At 39.0% G+C, this 18850-nt stretch overlaps 1 protein-coding gene and 2 non-coding genes across 3 annotated transcripts; all 3 read right to left on the minus strand.

The window, feature by feature from the left end:
• Positions 1–1222: 1222 nt before the first annotated feature.
• ldhd (lactate dehydrogenase D) lies at positions 1223–18433 on the minus strand. Its single transcript, XM_084734781.1, has 11 exons — positions 18300–18433; positions 12574–12686; positions 12180–12321; positions 11799–11940; positions 11313–11472; positions 10704–10903; positions 7863–7991; positions 6091–6218; positions 4785–4875; positions 3211–3322; positions 1223–1768 (listed from the first exon to the last, which is right to left on the minus strand). Exons 1-11 carry the CDS (start codon positions 18390–18392, stop codon positions 1588–1590), a joined length of 1491 nt encoding a protein of 496 aa, XP_084590907.1. The 5' UTR covers positions 18393–18433; the 3' UTR covers positions 1223–1587.
• trnag-gcc (transfer RNA glycine (anticodon GCC)) lies at positions 13581–13651 on the minus strand. The gene has a single exon. It is a non-coding gene; the product is annotated as a tRNA-Gly (tRNA).
• trnag-gcc (transfer RNA glycine (anticodon GCC)) lies at positions 16564–16634 on the minus strand. The gene has a single exon. It is a non-coding gene; the product is annotated as a tRNA-Gly (tRNA).
• Positions 18434–18850: the final 417 nt, after the last annotated feature.

Raw genomic sequence — 18850 nt, forward strand, 5'->3', positions numbered from 1 at the left:
ACATTAACAAAACTACATCTAAACCAAAGGATGATTTATTAGAAGTGTTGATGAAATTCTGATTAGCGACAGAAGAACAACTGAATATTACTTATTAGTATTTAACAAGAAAAACAAAAAACTTCACATTTTATGTATTTATTTAACTGTTTAATTTTACTTTCAGTGGATTTTAACTCTCTACATTATGGTCAAAATATTGTTTCATAACCCTCTCTACACTGTCAGATATGTAACTCTGGTTGAGATTACTAGATCACATTTATTTTAATTTATTCATACCAGGTAAAAACAAAAGAGAGAGAGAGAGAGAGAGAGAGAGAGAGAGAGAGAGAGAGAGAGAGAGATAAAGATATCTGTTTAAAACTATGAGAATGAGCCTTTAAAAACCCAGCAAGCAGGTTTATGTCAAACGCTCCTGACTTACAGAAATATAAATGAGGACATGACCTTGGTGTCCTCAATAGTAGAAGCAGCCCTGAGTGCAAACAAAGGACATTAAATAACATTGTCAGTCGGTTTTCACAGCCTTTAAAAAATTCATATTGCGCAGGTCACAGTGTTACCCCAGAAAGAAGTAAGTGGAACAAGAAAAACACCAAAAAGAGACTTTAAAAAATGTCATCAATTATGTACATTTATAATCTACACCATGATGACATTCACTGATTTCATTAAAACCACATTTTTTATTATGTTCTATGATCTAGTGTTATTCAGTTCAATCACTGTAGGTAACATGCACTCAACTCAAAAACCTCACCGAACTGATAACACAGGTCCTGGAAGCTGTTCAGTTTGTCCCACAGTTTGTCCAGTGAGCTGAGGAGATGCACTGCTGACACTCTGTGGTGGAGCAGAGTAGTACTTCCTCACTGTAACAGGACGACTGGACCAAGTCAGAATAAAGACTCTGAATGCTTAGTCGGCACGGCCCTATTCCGTCTATGCCCGTGGGACCATGATGTGAAGGCAAAGCATTTTTCTGAATGTCCCCTTCAGAAAGAGACAAATCATTCTTAAGTTCAGTTTGTCTTCCAAAAGAAAAGGCAATTATGTCCCACAAGCACCCAGCACTATTCTTTTATTTTTCTCAAATGTTTCACTGCTGACACAGTGCAGCTCTAACACAGGAAACAAAGCAAATCCAGATCTAACACAATATCAATTTTTAAAATAAAACTTTTCATTAAAAAGTGCGAAATTAGTCATCAGCAAAGGATTTGTTTACTGCATGTTTATTTTGTTATTGTTATATAAAGATAGAAAGAATAGGCTTTGTAATTTGGTAGCAGGTCTGTCAGGCAAAGCAGCCCTCATTAAGCACAAGTACATACATACAACAATGTTTGCATCAAACATCCAACAGTGACGAGGACAGAAATTATCTACCACCACAATCTTTTCTCACTGTTGGTTTACTGCTGCCTGTTTTGTCTCATCCAGAGGTTCTATTTTAACAGGAAACTCTTCTATGTGCAAAATTCAAAGGCCGAATCTCCCCGACATCAGTCTCAAGCCACAGACGGTGAGCAGATCATGATGAGATTCCGTGTTGATTGGCATTCCATCAGAATAAAACACTGTTTATAGTTCTCTTGGCTGCAGAATTTTCCCAGGATTCATCAGGTTCTTTGGGTCGAGGGCATCCTTGAGATCATGCATGACCTTGATAGCCAATTGTCCCATCTCCTCACAGAGCAGTGCTCTCTTCCCTAAGCCCACTCCGTGCTCCCCCGTACATGTACCGTCCATGGCCAGGGCTCGCCTAAAGGGAACAGAAAACCATATTATGAACACATACTGATGTTATTACAATTTTTTTTTATATATATATATATATATATAAAACTAAAAATGAATAAAACAAGGGATTGGAAAGACTGTCAGTGGTAACAATGGTGGTGACAATGTAGCACAAGTTGGTAAAACATTTTAAAAACTGAGTGGAGCTCAACTTTTTGGTTGCTAGTGTGTAAATATTTTCACATTATGCCTTAATTCAACTGTCAACATTCTAATATATGGATGAAGCCACATGAAACCTGTTCAGTTCAGGGGTTAAAGTCCCAGCTTCCACCAGGCCACATGTGAAAGTGTCCTTGAGCAAGACACCAAATCTTAAACTGCCCAGGGTGGCCCTGCATGACAGCTCATCTGTGTGAATAGACAATCAGTCTGTTTTACCACACTGTGTTGAAACCTGATGTTTTGTCACTGTGGAAGGAAAACGGGATTAATTCAATGTGGCGCCCTAGGATTTAAAAAATAAATATTGTATTGTCCTTTTTACTAAGAGCCATGCAATACTTATTTAGTTTAGATAAAAACTGACAAGTGAGAAAAAAACCCAAACCTTTAACAAGATAAACTTTCCTACAAAAAGTATTTGAAAATTTGCTCAGAGAAATATGTTATTTGAAAGGATATGAACATATTTATGTTATAACTGGTTATGTACATATTTTTACCAACAGATATGTATGGAGATAGCTGTAGTTTTGATCCATTTCACACTTTATATATACATCAGCTATTGCTCACCTGATAGCTGAACATTAAGAAAGACATACAGAATTGGTTAAATCTGTATCTTTCCATCTAGGTATGAAATCCTTCACCAAACCACTGGGATCTATTCATAGTATCTATGGGTTTCTTTATCTACATTTATCTACCATTACCCTTTTAAACCGAGTACTGACCATTGTGCAGGCAGTGGTTTTACAGGCTTTCAAAACAGATTTTGAGAAGCTTGTGTCGGCATTTAGAAAAAAAAAAATCTCGTTTATACACTATATATACTTAAAGCTAAGTCCTCTGAAATCAATATCAGCTAAGTGATAAATGGGGCAGTGAGGCCTGTCGACCAGGCTGTCTGGCTTCAGGGCAGAACATATGAAGCATACGTTCTTTAACTACACTTAAAGAACAGATGAGTGTTGTCGTGATGATCAGAGATTCAGGTCTACATTAATGCTGGTATAAATACTTGAATTCAGTGCATTATAATCTGGACTTTGACTGAATATCTCCTGCAAGGTTGAGTCCTCTGTCAATGTTTTGTCAATATTAACTACTGGCCTGTACAGAAGATGTGTTGGGTGAGGATGACCACATTCTTAAACTTGATTCCAATTTAAGTGCAGTGGTTCAGAAAAGTTAAAGTGTCAGAAGACAAATGAGGTGAGAGATTCAGAGATACTCTACCTGGCCAGTCTCTCAGTGAACAGGTGGACCCTGTGCAGCTCCTCTGGGTCACTGGGGTCCACCACCATCAGACAGTGGAAGTTACCATCACCCACATGACCCGCTATGGGACCTGAAGGTGCCGTAGATAACATTCACACTCATTAACATTCACCATTTTGATTTTTCTTAATTATTCTCTTATTATCCATCACTGTCCCTTTTGTACTGTGTGTTAGTGCAGCTGCTGTGTTTTGTCCTCTTTCATAAAGTATACTGAAACACTTCAGTGTGATAAATCACTTTAAAATCAAACTATCATCATAGTTTTCATCAGCATTTTTTCACTGGTGAAAACAAAACAATAGCTAAATAAAAACTAATTTATGATGACAAAACTCTAATCAAATCTATTAACACTTTCAGAAACAAATGAAAAGGAGGTGAAAGGGAGGGGCGAGCTGGAAAGAGATCCAGTCAGAACTAATCTCTGTGTGGTAGGGAGGTTAGAACACAATTGGATAATACTGATCTACCGAGGAAGTCAACTCACATGCACTTGGTTGGAGAAAGAGAAGAAGAGGGGAACAGACACATGGATACAGTGCACATTTGGTATCAGTGAAAACAAAACCCTCTGTAAACATGCATGAGGAGTGACAGTCACCGGTAAGAACACAGTGAACTTGAAGCAACATTTGCAGATGAGTCATCCTGAAATTTACACAAAGGTGACATTAATCACACTTAAATCCTTTTTTTGTTAAAACAAATGTTATTTTTTTTTATAGTGTCCTTAATATGTGACAAAAAAGAATGCAGGTTTGAAGAAATATAGTCTACTTAATGTTAAACACATGACATATGCATTACTCTTTAACTAAACCTATTAGATTTTAGTCAACTAAATCTGCTGTTGATTTAGTCGACCATAATGTAATATTTAGTGAACTAAAACAAACTATTCAGTTATATATACCAATATAACTAAATGACATTTTAGAAAATTTTCAAGACCTTTGCAAATAGTTAAATAATTTTAAGACCTCCTAAGCTTTTTTTTTCTTTTAGGAAACATTACACAATGCTTTTTGAGACATTTTAAGACTTTTCAAAAGTTGAAGATATTTACCTTATATTTATACTGACAGACAAAAGCATTTTTCAGTCCTGCCATATTGGATTTCTGCCTTTGCCGACCATGTAAGCTAGAGTTACTTTTTGCATTAAGGTTCAATTCTATGTGCAGTTAGTATTTTCTTATTAATTGCATTTTTGACTACTCTATTGTGAAAATATAGGTGTTGATGTTGTGGTCACTCCAGACCTACACAATAAGTCATGCCCACATTAAATGATAGATATTGCTTAAAATATTAATTAACATTTATACAACTATAATGTAGTGAGGGGTCCTGTCAGGTACTTAGGGTATAAACACTCTGATTGTAATAATTATGATACATTCACAGGATACCAACAATGCACCTAGAAGCTTTATACTCACAGTGACTTATGTCAAGCATTATTAACACCAAATCACTGAGGCTACTTTATGCAAACACCATTAATACTGTTGTCTGCAGTGTTCTCACCTGTAAGTCTGTTCTCAATCAGGTCCTCCTTTGTCTCCACTATGATCTGAGGCAGTCGAGACAGAGGGACACACACATCCGTAGCGTAGGCCTGTGGGACAAACACACACACACACACAGGAGATAAGGTCACAGTATTGGAATTGCATCAAGTGGTTGTCTTTTTCAATCACTGGGATTTAAAACTTTAATAAAGCGAGACATAAAACTGCCTCACAATGGTTGTGGCGTCAGTGGAGCACAGAGCTACCAGACAAAGCCTTTTAACCACAGCAGTAATTAACCAGCCTGATGTTGACCATTACAAGGCCACACTAAGCAGCATCCAGTAACCCTGGACCTCGAGCTCTAATGGCGTCAAGTTTTCACACAGCAGTCGCAGAGTAATATTGTGGTAAGTGGTAATAATATGACACTATAGCTGACATTGTTTTCTCCCATTGGAATAGTTCTAATGAACAATATTACCCCTCTCTGACCCAAGGATCCTCTCACACTGTTACCTATCATCAGTCTGTGCTGTTCAGGCCATTAAAGGAGTTCTTTAGTGCTGAAATGTGGTATCTCACTTTCCCATCTTCCCTTTTCCTGAACATGCTTCATACTGTATACTTCTATCAGTATCCTCTATCAGTATCAGTGTTTTTTTCTGCATCAAGCAAAGAGTAACACAGAGGCATTTCAAATAGCTATTAGCCAAACTGGTTTTTAATATTAAAATATTATGGGCGGTCTGCTTTAATTTTAAGACTGCAATGTTTTAATTCAGTATTTTAATGCCAAAACCATAGACAGTCAAATAGGTGGATGGAGCTGCTGGGCCTGAAATGTGAAGCCAAGTGCGTTAAACCTGCATTAAAGTAGGGTATACTTAAAGACTGACAGGTCATTCTCAGTAAGCGAGTACAGTGCAACACATAGGGCTCACGAAACTCAGATCAAACAGTCAAAGTAGGCAGTATTGATTAAATATGGATCAAAATTCTTGTACTACATTGCCTGTTTCTATCTTTCTGTACTGTTGAGTCGAAATACGAGAAAGACCAGGCGGTCACCATTACTTCCTGTTGAATGAACAACCCAAAACCCAAGTGCCACCCACCAGCTCCATACTTTCATTGTTACTGTGAATGCTCTGGTGCAGAAAACCAAAATAGCAACCCACGTAATGCCAAGCTCAAGGCTTCAAATCAGTAGTCCACAAACCAATGGGTGATGCTGCAGTGGCTCAGTCCACTTATTCTGCTGTCTCTGGCTAAAACCAGTTCATTTTAGCACAGGTAAAGTATCAGACAACTCTCTTTACCTTGCAGCCAGGTCTGAGAGCCAGAGCAGCGTACCAGGCGTCATGACGAGCTTTCCACAACCGATTCCGTGCTTCTGCATCTCGAGCCCACTGAAAATCTGAACCACCATTACTCTGTGTGATGTCCTCTGTAGAAACACACACCAAAAATATTTCTGTTGTGACACCACTACAACTGTATATAATTTTCAGGATCGGGTCACCCATGAAATGCCATGTCTCCATCGCCGCCACTGACAGCCTGAGTGTTACGGCTCATTCTACCTTTTACAGCCTCTGTTTAATAATTTTAATAAGCTACTACAGTAAAAGTAAGGTTACTTTAATTAACTTAGTACAATTACTTTAGTACTTTATCTAACACATGCAAGATTTTTATTCCTAAGTAAATATTTTTGTATTGTGGTATTAATGCTCTCAGTTAAGTAACGGATTTGAGTACTTTCTCCATCACTGCCGGTCAATGAACAGTGTTTGCACACTCTCCGTGTACTGAGGGAATACAGTGTTTTATTTATAGCGGGCCGCCACATTAAACAAATTGGCAGCGATGAAATGATTTTCTATTTTCTCTCAATCTCTGTCTCTCTCACAAACTCATGACAGCAGACCAGTCTGTGAACAGCACGATGTTACACCCTGCAGTGTTTCCCACAGAGACTTTTTGGGTGAGCAACCAAGTATATTTTGTAGCCAATTTTGGCATTTTCATTTTTTATTTCAGTCCGAGAAGATGAAAGCATCCACGATTCATCGGTGAACAATCTGCCCTCCACTCCCTCCCTCACCTGTTTGCTCTGCTGTGCGAAGCTCTGACCATTTCTGGCAGAGAAACACACACAGAATCTCCTGATTAATTTAAAGGCATACATATACAGTTGTATAATCTTTTAAGCGCACCTGGTTGGTGTCAACATCATTAAGTACCATGTTAGTTTTGATTGTTTCTAATAAAATCCGTCATTAACAACAAGCCTCCTCCACATACATCTCTCCTGCTGCTGTGAAAACTGAATCACAGGTGAATATATCTGTCTATGAAAAAAAATCTTCATCCTGCTGATGAAGAAAGTCAACAGATCAGACACGAATCAGGTGAGAGAAAAGGAGGGAGGTGAGGCGGGGAAATTCCCAGTGAGACTAAAGGAGCGTGAGTGTGAGGAGAGGAGAAATGAAGAGAAAAGCAAGGTGAGCACATTAAAGTAGTTTGTGACTAAACCGTAAAATAAGATGCAGAATTAAGTAGAATTAAGAAAGATTAATTAAATAAATAAAAACTTGCTCACGTGCGTCTTTGGCCACATGTCTTTTATGTTGCATATTACTTATTCTCTTAAAATAATCGCAGGAACCAACATTTGTAACAGAGCCTGAGAGAAGTGTGGTTTGTAAGCCTGCATCGATGAAGACTCGGTGCTGGAGGGCTTTATAATCAAATCCCCCTTCAGGCTAACTGGTTTGGAACGACATTCAATTTGGTGGACCCATGAGAACGTGCAAACAGAGTCAAAGTGGCTAGGGGATGTGTGTAGGGGCCAGACTGGAATAGGGTCACACACACAGAGACTGTGACTTCATGGTGCACTCAGCTGCACCTTATTAAATTCAGAAATCTATAGTCGAATGACCACAAAGATTGTTTAAAACTGGAACGTTTTCTGAAACACTTGTAATAGTTGCAAAAATCCATCCTGATCAGAGTAACCTTAACTTTATATATTAGGTTTATATCCAACAATGATAGTAACAGAAATCTTTGTTCACTCACTCACCAGTTGTGTTGACCTGTTCCTCAAGGCTTTGCTCCGAGCCGTGGAACTCCAGGAACAGCGTTGGGGTCACGGGGTAGGACAGTGAGCTAAACCTGTTGCATGCATCAATCATCACGTCGTCCAGAAACTCTGGGTAACACACACATACACACAGAACAAAGAGACACGTGTCAGCATGATGCAGATACTAACAGATAAATAGGTAATTCTACTAAGATTTACTTCATGGTCAAATACATATTTTAGAGCTGTCAAAAACTGATATTGATTCTATTTTCACAGTTAATTTTATGACACATTCCTCCCTACTGTATTCTATTATCCTCCTCCTGCAGGGGTCCATTTTCTCAAAGGGATGAATAAAGCTTCATCTCTTCCTTGTTTTGTCTTTAAGCTAGTTCTATTAAACCTCATTCATCTTTCCTCCATCTCTCAGTGGCTGTTTTATCTTTCATTAAACCTAATGACGTCAGCTTCTTGGCTAGAGTAATCACATCAACATCACTAACACTTCACGTACATTTAAAGCCCCTCCAGTGTTGTGCTTTGAATGTGAGCCAGGCTAGTCTGAGCACCCAACTACAGTTCATTTTTATTTAATTGCGTCTCCAGTCTTGCCCCCATACTGTGAGGAACGAGGCAGAATATCAAAGGCATGATCTGAAGAGATGTCTTCCTCTTTGAGCATGTACAACGCTGAGAAAAGTTTGATTTCATTGTTAAAATTCTCTTTGTACATCTCAGATACAGAAAACTTTGTCCAAATCAGCTGCAAAACATCCTATATCACTGTCTTCATGGCGTCCAGCACTATCGCTATGGGTCAACCAAAGTCAAACTATCCCATTGAGTTTTTATTGAACATTATTTTAATCTTATTTTACTATTTTAGTATAATATGGCCTTCTGAGAGTTTCAAAGTATTTGTTTAAAGAGAGACTACAACCAGCAATACTATACCATGATATGTGTGAATCTTTACATTTTGATTCTGTTAATGCTATATTTGTAGGGTAATATTAGTTGCATGAAGAAATCCTGTTTTACTAAATCCAGTAACAGAAGAGACAGAGAGAGGGGGACATTACGGTGGTGTTAATATGAGACACTGTAGCCTAAATGAGGATCTGTGAGCAATACTCTAAAACGGTTTAAAATGCATTTTTGCGGTACGACGATATGCTACTGTTTCATAAGAGCGATGTGGTTTTGGTTGGCTCTCCCAGTGACGAGACGTCTCTGTGGGTCAGGAAACTCGTGGCTGACATGTTTTGCATAACCAGAACCCAAACTTACTCTGCACTTGCTTGTTATGAAAGTTTGGTGGTGGTGTGACTTTAATTCTTTCACTGTCTGTTTTCTGTTATGAAGAGAAGAGACAGGAGAGGGAGGGGGAGCGCTTGTTTTGTGTAAGCAAGACAGGAGGTGTCCAGCAAGAGCCGTGCAGGCAGAGGAAGGGGAAGAGAGAAAATGGAGCAAAGTTACAGCGGCAGTTCCTTAATGCCAAAAATTAAACATCCTAAAGAGATGTATCAATACGGTAGTGTTTTTTTTTCCAATTCACATTCAGCTTTTTACCGATACAGGCCATCTGAGTTAATGTACTAGCGTCTTACACATTAAAGCCTGATGCATCAGATGCATGAGTGAATCATTACACCCCTAGTTTAAAGGGATAAGTGTGTCAAAATACCATTTTAAATTAAATATTGCCGTGCTACAGTGATGTCCTGGTCTACAAATCATATTCTAGAGGTACAGATCCTGCAAATATCACACCATTATCATTTTAATATGTTTTTCAACGAAAATGTCATAAATTATATCGCAATTGCAATACCAGTCAAAATAATCGCAATTAAATATTTTGTCAATATAATTGAGAACAATGCAGACAATGCAGTGGGAGTTTTCAGTCTCAAAGTAAATTTTAACATCATCACCTCTTTTTGACACACGTCCATCTTTAACATGCTTGGGGAGGAAGACATCAAATCAGATCTCATCACTAACCAATCACTTATTTATAGTGTGTAATAAAAATGACTCCTAGTTTTAAAAAGATGACACAACACGTCAGTCAAAGAAAATTAAGTGCAACAGACATCTTGAGACTTGTTTAGACTGGAGTCAGATGTGGCCAGTGAAGAAGGTTGTGGGGATGAAATCACTGATTACTGAAGTCTTATTACCATTAACCTGTGATGCATCTCACCGCACTCAGCCAGCAGGTATTAAGTTTCTGAATGGAAGTAGAGCTAGTTCATGATGGTTTCCACCCTCAAGCTAAGTTGTGTCATTACGGTAAACTGATTGGCTGTTTACTCATTGGCTAATTAAGAGTTGAGGACATCAAGATAAAGATTGGGTGAGCTAATTCTCCAGTCAGGTGTCATTAACTCACTGCAGCAGAAGAAAGTGGGATGGGATGATGTAATTAAAAGAGCTCCACACAGATCATTTTCATGTCTTCAGTGACAGTCAAGTGCTTCATGTATGTCATGATTTATTTGTCATCTGTTTCCATTTCATCTTCACATATTTTCTTTTTTAGGATACACAAATTTTTCCAACTCAGCCTTTCCGCCTCAACTTTTTTTTTTTTAACAATATTTTGGCTTTTTGTTGGTTGTTATGCTACTGCTAATCAAAGAGCTCCTGATGCTACTGCACAGGCAAACCACTGGAAGGCCTTTATTATGAAGCAGCTACAAGTGGTGCAGTGTCATTAGCCACCAAGGTTGGCAACTGACAGCTAAGATCTTGTTCAATAAAATATATTGCCAACTGTTATATGGGAACAATGTAGTTATGTCGTATGGATGTAAGGCCTGATCTCACCAATGCGAGCGATGGGTACTCCTGCTTGTAGAATCTGCACTGTGCTGTCCACAGCAGCCTGGACAGAGGGAAACGAGCAGACGGCCGACACCATGGCCTCTGGGATGCCATACAGGCGCAACGTTGTCTTGGTGATGATCCCCAGGGTGCCCTCTGACCCCACAAACAGGTTTGTCAGGTTGTAGCCTGCTGATGTCTTCCTACAGATTGATAAAAACAGAAAGGCACGTCAGAGCTTAGGTTATAACAGTAAACTAAAACTAAACTAAAAACTAAAATTAGGTGTGGCAAAACATTTTACTGAGCTGAAATAAAAATATAAACTAGACTTTAGGAAAACTGAAATTACACTGTGTACTTACAAAAGGAACAAAAATAATTTAAAAACATACAAATTTAAAAAAATAAATACATAAACTTTTTAAAATAATAAAGAGAAAAAGAAAAGAGTAAACCCACTATGGAAACAAACTTAAACTAAATTGAAAACAAAAAATGAAATCAAAATAAAAACTAATGAAAAACACAAAACTATAATAACTGTGGTCAGAGCATTGAAGCTGCAGCAGGCGATGTTAAATCTTGTGGGTTGAAACAGATAACATGTACCTGGGTCGTCGACCCTTCCCAGCCGTGTGTATAATGGTCCCATCAGCCAGCACCACCTCAAGGTTTAAAACGTTTTCCCTCATCGTTCCATAACGCACCGCATTAGTACCAGATGCACTAGTGGCGGCCATGCCACACAGCGATGCATCGGCACCAGGATCTGAGTCAGTGAAGCACATTACAAATGTTTTCTCAATTATTTTTAAAACTGAAAAGAAAAATACCTGAAAAAATCTGTGATAACTCTGTCTTCATTTTTTTATGCAGTTGAAAATCACTTTAAGGGGTTAAGACTTCTTATCCAATATCAACACCTGACAGAGGTATGAATTTAAACTATTTTAAAAAAAGATTTCCATGTTGATAAAATACGTCTGTTTAAGCTTAGTGATATAGACAGTACTGTCTTCTAGACCCAAAGAAGATGAAAATATTTTAACTTTAACCCCTGAGCTACTCGATAGTACAGTGAAGACTAAGACTGACCAACAGGAAACCATAGGCCGGTGTCTCGCAGGTAGGCATTTAGGGCTTTCCGAGTCACACCAGGCTCTACTGTCACGTCAAAATCCTCCTGGTGGAGATCCAGAACCCGGTCCATGTTTCTCAGGCTGAGGCACACACCACCCTAATTGTTGGAGAGTTTAACATGTAGACATACAGTACAGAACACAAACAGAACCACAAATTTGTTTACACACACACACACACACACACACACACACACACACACACACACACACACACACACACACACGCGCGCATATACATGGGTATATACTGATAGCTGCACAGGATAATTGCATACAGAGTTGTAAAATACACACATGGTGTGTAGCATAGCTTTAGGAGCTTTCTCTGTCTCACCTTCACTGCACCGACACCTCCCTCCAGGCCAGTTCCAGTGCCAAAAGGGATGATGGGAAGGTGGTGGCTGTGGCAGACCTTAGCCAGGGCACTGACCTCTTCCACACAACGAGGAAACAACACCACATCTGGGGGGCGACATCTGGACAGCAGCAATGCAACACTCTCACTCACTGTTCTTCATACTCCTAAACTAAGTGGCATCCTTTATTAAGGCCCCTTGAAGAGTTCAGTAGGAAAACATTTTATTTATAGTCATGTGCTTTTACAGAGCAATCAATTTCCAGGAAGCCAACACTGGTGGTGCCATTCTTATTTTTTTGCATAGTAATGAAAAAAGCATTACAATGTGATACGATGTGTGTGTCTGTGTGACAGAGTGAGAGAGACTGACCTGTGTACAGACTCATCTTTGCCATGTTGCTCTCTGACAGCTTCACTCAATGAGACGCCATCCTCACCACATATGGACCTGAATGCAGAGAGCACACTGTCCAGAGCAGCAGTCTACACAGACACACACACACACAATAATGATTACACACAGTGAAGGAGAGTGAGTCATCACAAGGGAGTGGGAGGAAAAGGTAAAATATAACACTGCACACTTGAATTGAACAGTGCACTTAAAGAACATGATATGTTTCACCCAATTAGTTACTGTGATTCATCATCTGGGGAAAATAATGTCTGTGACACACATTGCTGGAATACAGACGACAGCTGTTGAAACATTTGTAAAAACAAACAACAACAAAAAAAAAACCCTGTCAATTTTTAACCTGGTCCAGTTTGGACATTTCTGTACTGTAGTGTCTCCTTTCCAATGTCCAGTGAGAAAGCGTTGACATTTTAGGACCAGCGTACTTCAATGACCTCTCTTATCCTTTCCTTCATGTTAACTCTATGCAGGTGGACACGGTGATATACAAACATCACATCATGATGGCACTGACAAGTAAGAACTTTAATGACCAGTCGGTGGAATGTGTTTCCAGTAAGGCGACTTTCACATGAGGTGGTGTAATGCCAGTAACCCAAACCTTATATCTGTTGCAGCTACAAACACAAGGCGCCCCTCCATCTGGAGATATGAGACGAGTAAACATGAGCATGTTCAGAGCTGCATGAGAACGAGGACTGTGGGCTGGCTTCTGTGTGTGTTTGACTGAGGGCGGGGCTCAGCTCACACACAGGCAGAGAGCGGACAGCAGAGCAGAGAGGCAAAGAAGTAAAACGGTGACACTTCCACTTACTTTTTCCACAGGTGCTGTTTGCTGTTAATACCACCATTTTTCTGCCAGAGAAAAACTCTATAAAGCCATTTGAAAATCTCAACAGAAACTTCTAATTTAAAAACTTGCAAAACCAGACATTTGGCACAAACTTACTAAAGGATTTTGCATTGGCCGGGAATCGAACCCGGGCCTCCCGCGTGGCAGGCGAGAATTCTACCACTGAACCACCAATGCTTGATATTCAACATCTGTAAGCCCTCGAGGCGTGACCTGCAGGCTACAGACATGCTTGTCCCAAGTACTGATTTAAAGTCAAGAGCTGAGGGTCCATTTACCCACTACAATCTTGCATTGGTGATTCAACTGTAGAGTAAGTGCCTGTGAAGCCAGGCAGGAGGCTGGAATTTGATTCCTGGCCACTTCAGTGAGTGTGTCTGTTTTTTATCCCAGACAAGCAACCCAAAGCTTAAAATACATGAATATTTTATGTACTGTACATACTACCTGGACAGAAAGTACCCTCAGTTAAACTTAGAAATTATTTCACCCCTAACATCAACCAATAGGTGTATCATCACTAACTTGTCAGTAAATAGCCACAGCTGAAAAGGGCTTTAAGTTGATTTACATAGAGCTACATCAATACATTCCCCATGAACAGAAATATAAATACGGTTGCCTAAAGATAACTTACTGAAGCACCAATGCCTCACTAAAATGACTTTGTATGCCCTCAACCTCGGTCTGGCAGGCTAACAGCGTTGCACATTGGCAAGAATCTGGCGATACAATATGTATCATGATACATGGGTTACAATTCAATATACTGCAATATACTGCACTACCGTAAGCAAAGTGATATACTGCTATTTTTTAAATCTAATTTCAGGAAAACTTTAAAACTATAAGGAACACACCACCATAATGCATAAAATTTGACTTTAAAAAGTTACTATTTTTTATGCAATCAGAATATGGAAGATAGATAATACAATGAACCACTGCCTCATATCTGTGCATGTATCAAAATATCAAAATAAAGTCTTTCAAGAATCAATACAGTATAACAAAACATAATACTGTGATTAGGGATGCGCACGATTAGTCGACTATACAATTAAACATCCCCACCTTCACTAGTCAGGACCAGAAATACTAGTCGTTTAAACTATTTATCAGTATTTCAATCATGCCACGATACCACTAGTCGGGACTGCAGCACTGTCAGACAGTAGCCCCTCTCACCCAGCATGTATGCCCAGATCATCTAGGCAACCCTGGATGTTTATATCGGCAAAGTCGGACAGATGACAGCTCATAAAACCAGCACGGTTTGGCACTGTTTTAATGTAGAAAAAGGAAATCATATTGAATGTAGACTCGGACAGAATAAGCTGATATATATTCACTCAACTGGAGAAACGTGCCCATATTAAGCACAGACACAGACATAAACCTGCAAGCGGAGCTGCTGCTGCTAGCACTGTTAACATTAACCACACCGTATGGCAGGCTGGCAGCTAACGTCAGCTCTGGGTCCTTTACCTTCAGAAAATGTCATCCTCTTCGGTCTGAAAAGGTGTAGTATTTAATGAGTTGCTGTCATGTTTGGTACATTGTGTAAGGTTTGCATTGCACAGCACAAGGTAGCACGCATTGCAACCATATTTAAAGTACAATTTGGCGATTGTAGACTGTGATTAATGGTTTCAAATGGCTCTTAATACACAGTATTTTTTTTTCAGACAATGTTCAACATTATAAATTAAGAAATTCTTCTAAATTTTAACTGCTTTCTGAGTGTTTTCTTAGTGTTAGACTAGTTGACTAGTTATTACTTCTTTCATTTGTTTGACCCAAAGTGACTATCAAAGCATTACTTCAGGTTAATTCATAATGATTTAAGAACGTGTAAGCTTGACACAATGAATCGTACAAATGAGAAAATGAGGCAAATTTGACAACATTCAGTGTTGCACAGCAGTCATTAACTCCTCACTCTAACCACTTGCATGTCACAAGCTTCTTTTACACAGCCTGATCAAGGTGGGAATACTGTGCCTTTATTCCACCTCACTGTCCTCCCCACAGATCATCACACAAGGCAGTCTTTTTAACTTCTCTGTTCCAGAGGACGCCACACTCAGTTTATCCAGGAACACATTAAAAGCTTTATGTTATAAATTCATGGGGTTATCAGCTTTGTGTGTGATTAGAAAAGGGTAGATGAGCAGAATCAATTGTTGACTGTGTGCTGTTGTGTCATGTCCCGCCTATTTTGATTCCACAATGCTGGCTCACTGTGTAAAAGGACACAGTGGGGTGGCTTTATGCCGATGCAGCTTAATTCAGTGTAACTACACAAAACTGCCTTAAAGGTGAGCCCTCGTTGCAGCGATTTTGCAGGATCTTTGTGGAAAAAAAAAGGCCTGCACGTCAAAGACTATGGGTGCACAAACTGGTTCAATGGTGGATGACTGAACAAAAACATCAGCAATTTGTTAAATCCATCAGTGGTTGGTTTTCTGGGTGATGTCTGTCCTTTTAATATGCTAATTTAAAGTTCTACAGAGTGAGTGTCACTACTGAGTGACACATTCTCATTCAGCAGCGATACAAGCATCTAACGTGGTGAATTAAGGATTTATTTCACCCAAACTAGAGTTAATGTTTTTTGGAACAGTGGAAAGATTAACCGAGACAGTGTTTCACAATGAATTTTTTTTTTCTTTAACTTCACAAGTGCTTCATCCCTGCACTCCCCAGTGCCCTGCCAGCATTTTTCCTACATACAAATCTCTGCACACAAACAAGCCCTTTACTTATTTGATGATGTCATAAAAAGTTGACAGACAATTCAAGCTTGATTCAAAAACCTCAACAGAAGTTTGTAATGAAAAAGACATTTAACACAGCCCTATAAAAGAGTATTGTCAAGATATTGTTATAGAAACAATACATACAATCCACGTGCAGTGTTTTTTTTCTCTCACCGCACAAGTGCTTCATCCCTGCACTGCCTAATGTCCTACCACCATTTGTCTGCCAGAGAAAAACTCTATAAAGTCATTTTAAAATCTCAACAGAAACTTCTAATTTAAAAACTTGCAAAACCAGACATTTGGCATAAACTTACTAAAGGAACTTGCATTGGCCGGGAATCGAACCCGGGCCTCCCGCGTGGCAGGCGAGAATTCTACCACTGAACCACCAATGCTTGAAAAGAGGTTCTTTTACGCCCTCAAAATCTGACTTGCAGGTTACACATGCGTTCATGTCAGCTGTTGACATATGATCAAACTCTGAGGGCCCACTTACCCTTGCATTCGTGGTTCAGTGACAGAATTAATGCCTGTCAAACGAGACTGGAATTTGATTCCTGGCCACTGCAGTGAGTGCGTCTTCTTTATCCCAGACAAACATGGTACAGGTACATATATACATATTTTATGTACTGTAAATGCTGCAGACAGAAAGTAACCTCAGTCAAACAACAGTCATGAAGTCCTCACTTGCACTACTTGTGTTTTACAGTGAGATGTGGATCAATTGGAAACACGTGATCACATACTACGAACTTTTACATTTAAAACAGGAATAAACTAGTGTATGTCTGATTATCTGTCAGAAAACTACAAATAAAACAATATCATGTTAGTTCTTGCTATAAATTTTAACAGTGAATACATCTGTAGCCCACAAGTCAAATACTAATACTGTCCACTCCCCATCTAACTCTGTATTTGTGGTTCAGTGGTATATTTCTTACCACAGGGGGGCAGGACGCCCAGAATTGATTATCAGCATATGCAATTCTTATTCCTAGACAAACTTACCAACTACAAAACTGCTTTTGAACTTGTGCTTAACTGACTGAAAATACCCTCAGTCTGCTTCACAATTGTCACCCCTAATAGCAACTGATAAACATCAATATGAAGATAGCACAACTTTAACTGACATACATAAAGCACTGTACCACAAAAACATGCCTGCTGCAAATCATACCATCTCCACACAATGTGTCACTTGTTTGCTGTATATTGTCTTTGATTTCAACTATGAATAGCATTAACAGAAGTGGTGTGTAATAACACTAATAACAGAATTCATCATGGTAGTTTGGAGCATTCAGGGTAATTAAGAAAATCTAATCATATCTATTTATAAAGATTAATTTATGCATCTTATCCATTTCTTCCACAATTGTTTGTACAAAAGCTTACTATGATTTAGAGATAATGCCCTTTTGACCTAAATTGAACATTAGCAATTGCTCACCTCTGTTTCCAACAGAAACCATTGATTACTTACGTTTATTCTAGGCACAAAACAAACAGCGCACCAACAAATCAGGCATCTGATCAAACCCTCCAACATTACTTACTAGGTGTTCAACCGTCCGCCAGACTCGCTTAATTAATGATTATTTAGAGCTGTACCCCCTGGCGCCACCTTCTCTGCACATGATTGGTTGAACAAACGATAATCAATAAAACAACCAATCAGAGTCAAACAAGATAAAACATTCCCGCCTATCCAAGCTCGTCTTGTCTTTTTTTACGCTGAACAATTAAAGTTGCGTAAAACTAATATTATTCTCAAAAGGTGCGGTTTAAGACTTACTGTGTTAACAAACATAAATATTTCACCTACCTCTTACCGTTCAGTTGTATGATGTATAATGTTAAATTATTATAAGTCTGTCATGTACCTAAAGTCATACGCAAGTGTTAATATGTTATTGCCATACTTGACGCTAGCTACATGCCACAACAGAAACACACCAAACCTTCGACCTTCTGCTTAAGATTGAGGTGTTTTCAACACGTGACCTCGTATAACGACACGATAAGGTGTAAGTGTTTCTAAAAGCACTTACCCTGGTGGTGTTTTCTGAGTTAAAGCTCTGACACTGCAGGAAGCAGCGCCGGTGAGACAGCAGTCGTCGCCTCAGTGTTAAACCACGCAACATTGTTTACCCTGCATCACACTAATGTCACTGACGGAAAAGTCTGCCAAAAATCTTAATCCGTCTTTCATTTCCGATAAATTATTTTCAGAATAAAATAAAACTATAAATGCATTAAAACATAATTACAATCACACAAAACATGCTTCATAGTAACATTTACAGTAACTGTTTATAATTAAGTACTTAACAATACATTAATACTGACCCATGTTAATACAGTGATGAGATTTATGACCATGCCATTGTTGACTGTGTGTGATCACCAGCAGTTTAGGGTTTAAGTATCTTGTCCAAGAACACTTCAGTTTGCAGACTGTAAGAATCAGGTTTTGAACTGCTAACCTTCTGACAATGGACAGCATGGTCTACCAAATGAGCCACAGCCCCTAAAACACTAATTGAATTTAAAACCAGCCACAAAATCATGTCTACAGCACAGACATAGGTTCTGGTCCTCA

The sequence above is a fragment of the Lutjanus erythropterus genome, chromosome 13 (assembly GCF_056507025.1).
Source record: "Lutjanus erythropterus isolate fLutEry1 chromosome 13, fLutEry1.hap2, whole genome shotgun sequence".
Lineage (NCBI taxonomy): Eukaryota > Metazoa > Chordata > Actinopteri > Lutjaniformes > Lutjanidae > Lutjanus > Lutjanus erythropterus.

Bases quoted from the DNA above. Each gene is read 5' to 3' on its own strand.
- ldhd (XM_084734781.1), bottom strand. From the start codon at position 18,392: ATGTTGCGTGGTTTAACACTGAGGCGACGACTGCTGTCTCACCGGCGC. The intron at 7,992-10,703 runs GTGAGATCAGGC...TGTGTTACCCAG, and splicing joins AGTACCCATCGCTCGCATTG to AGTTTCTGGACGACGTGATG. The intron at 3,323-4,784 runs GTGAGAACACTG...CGGCACCTTCAG, and splicing joins GATTGAGAACAGACTTACAG to GTCCCATAGCGGGTCATGTG.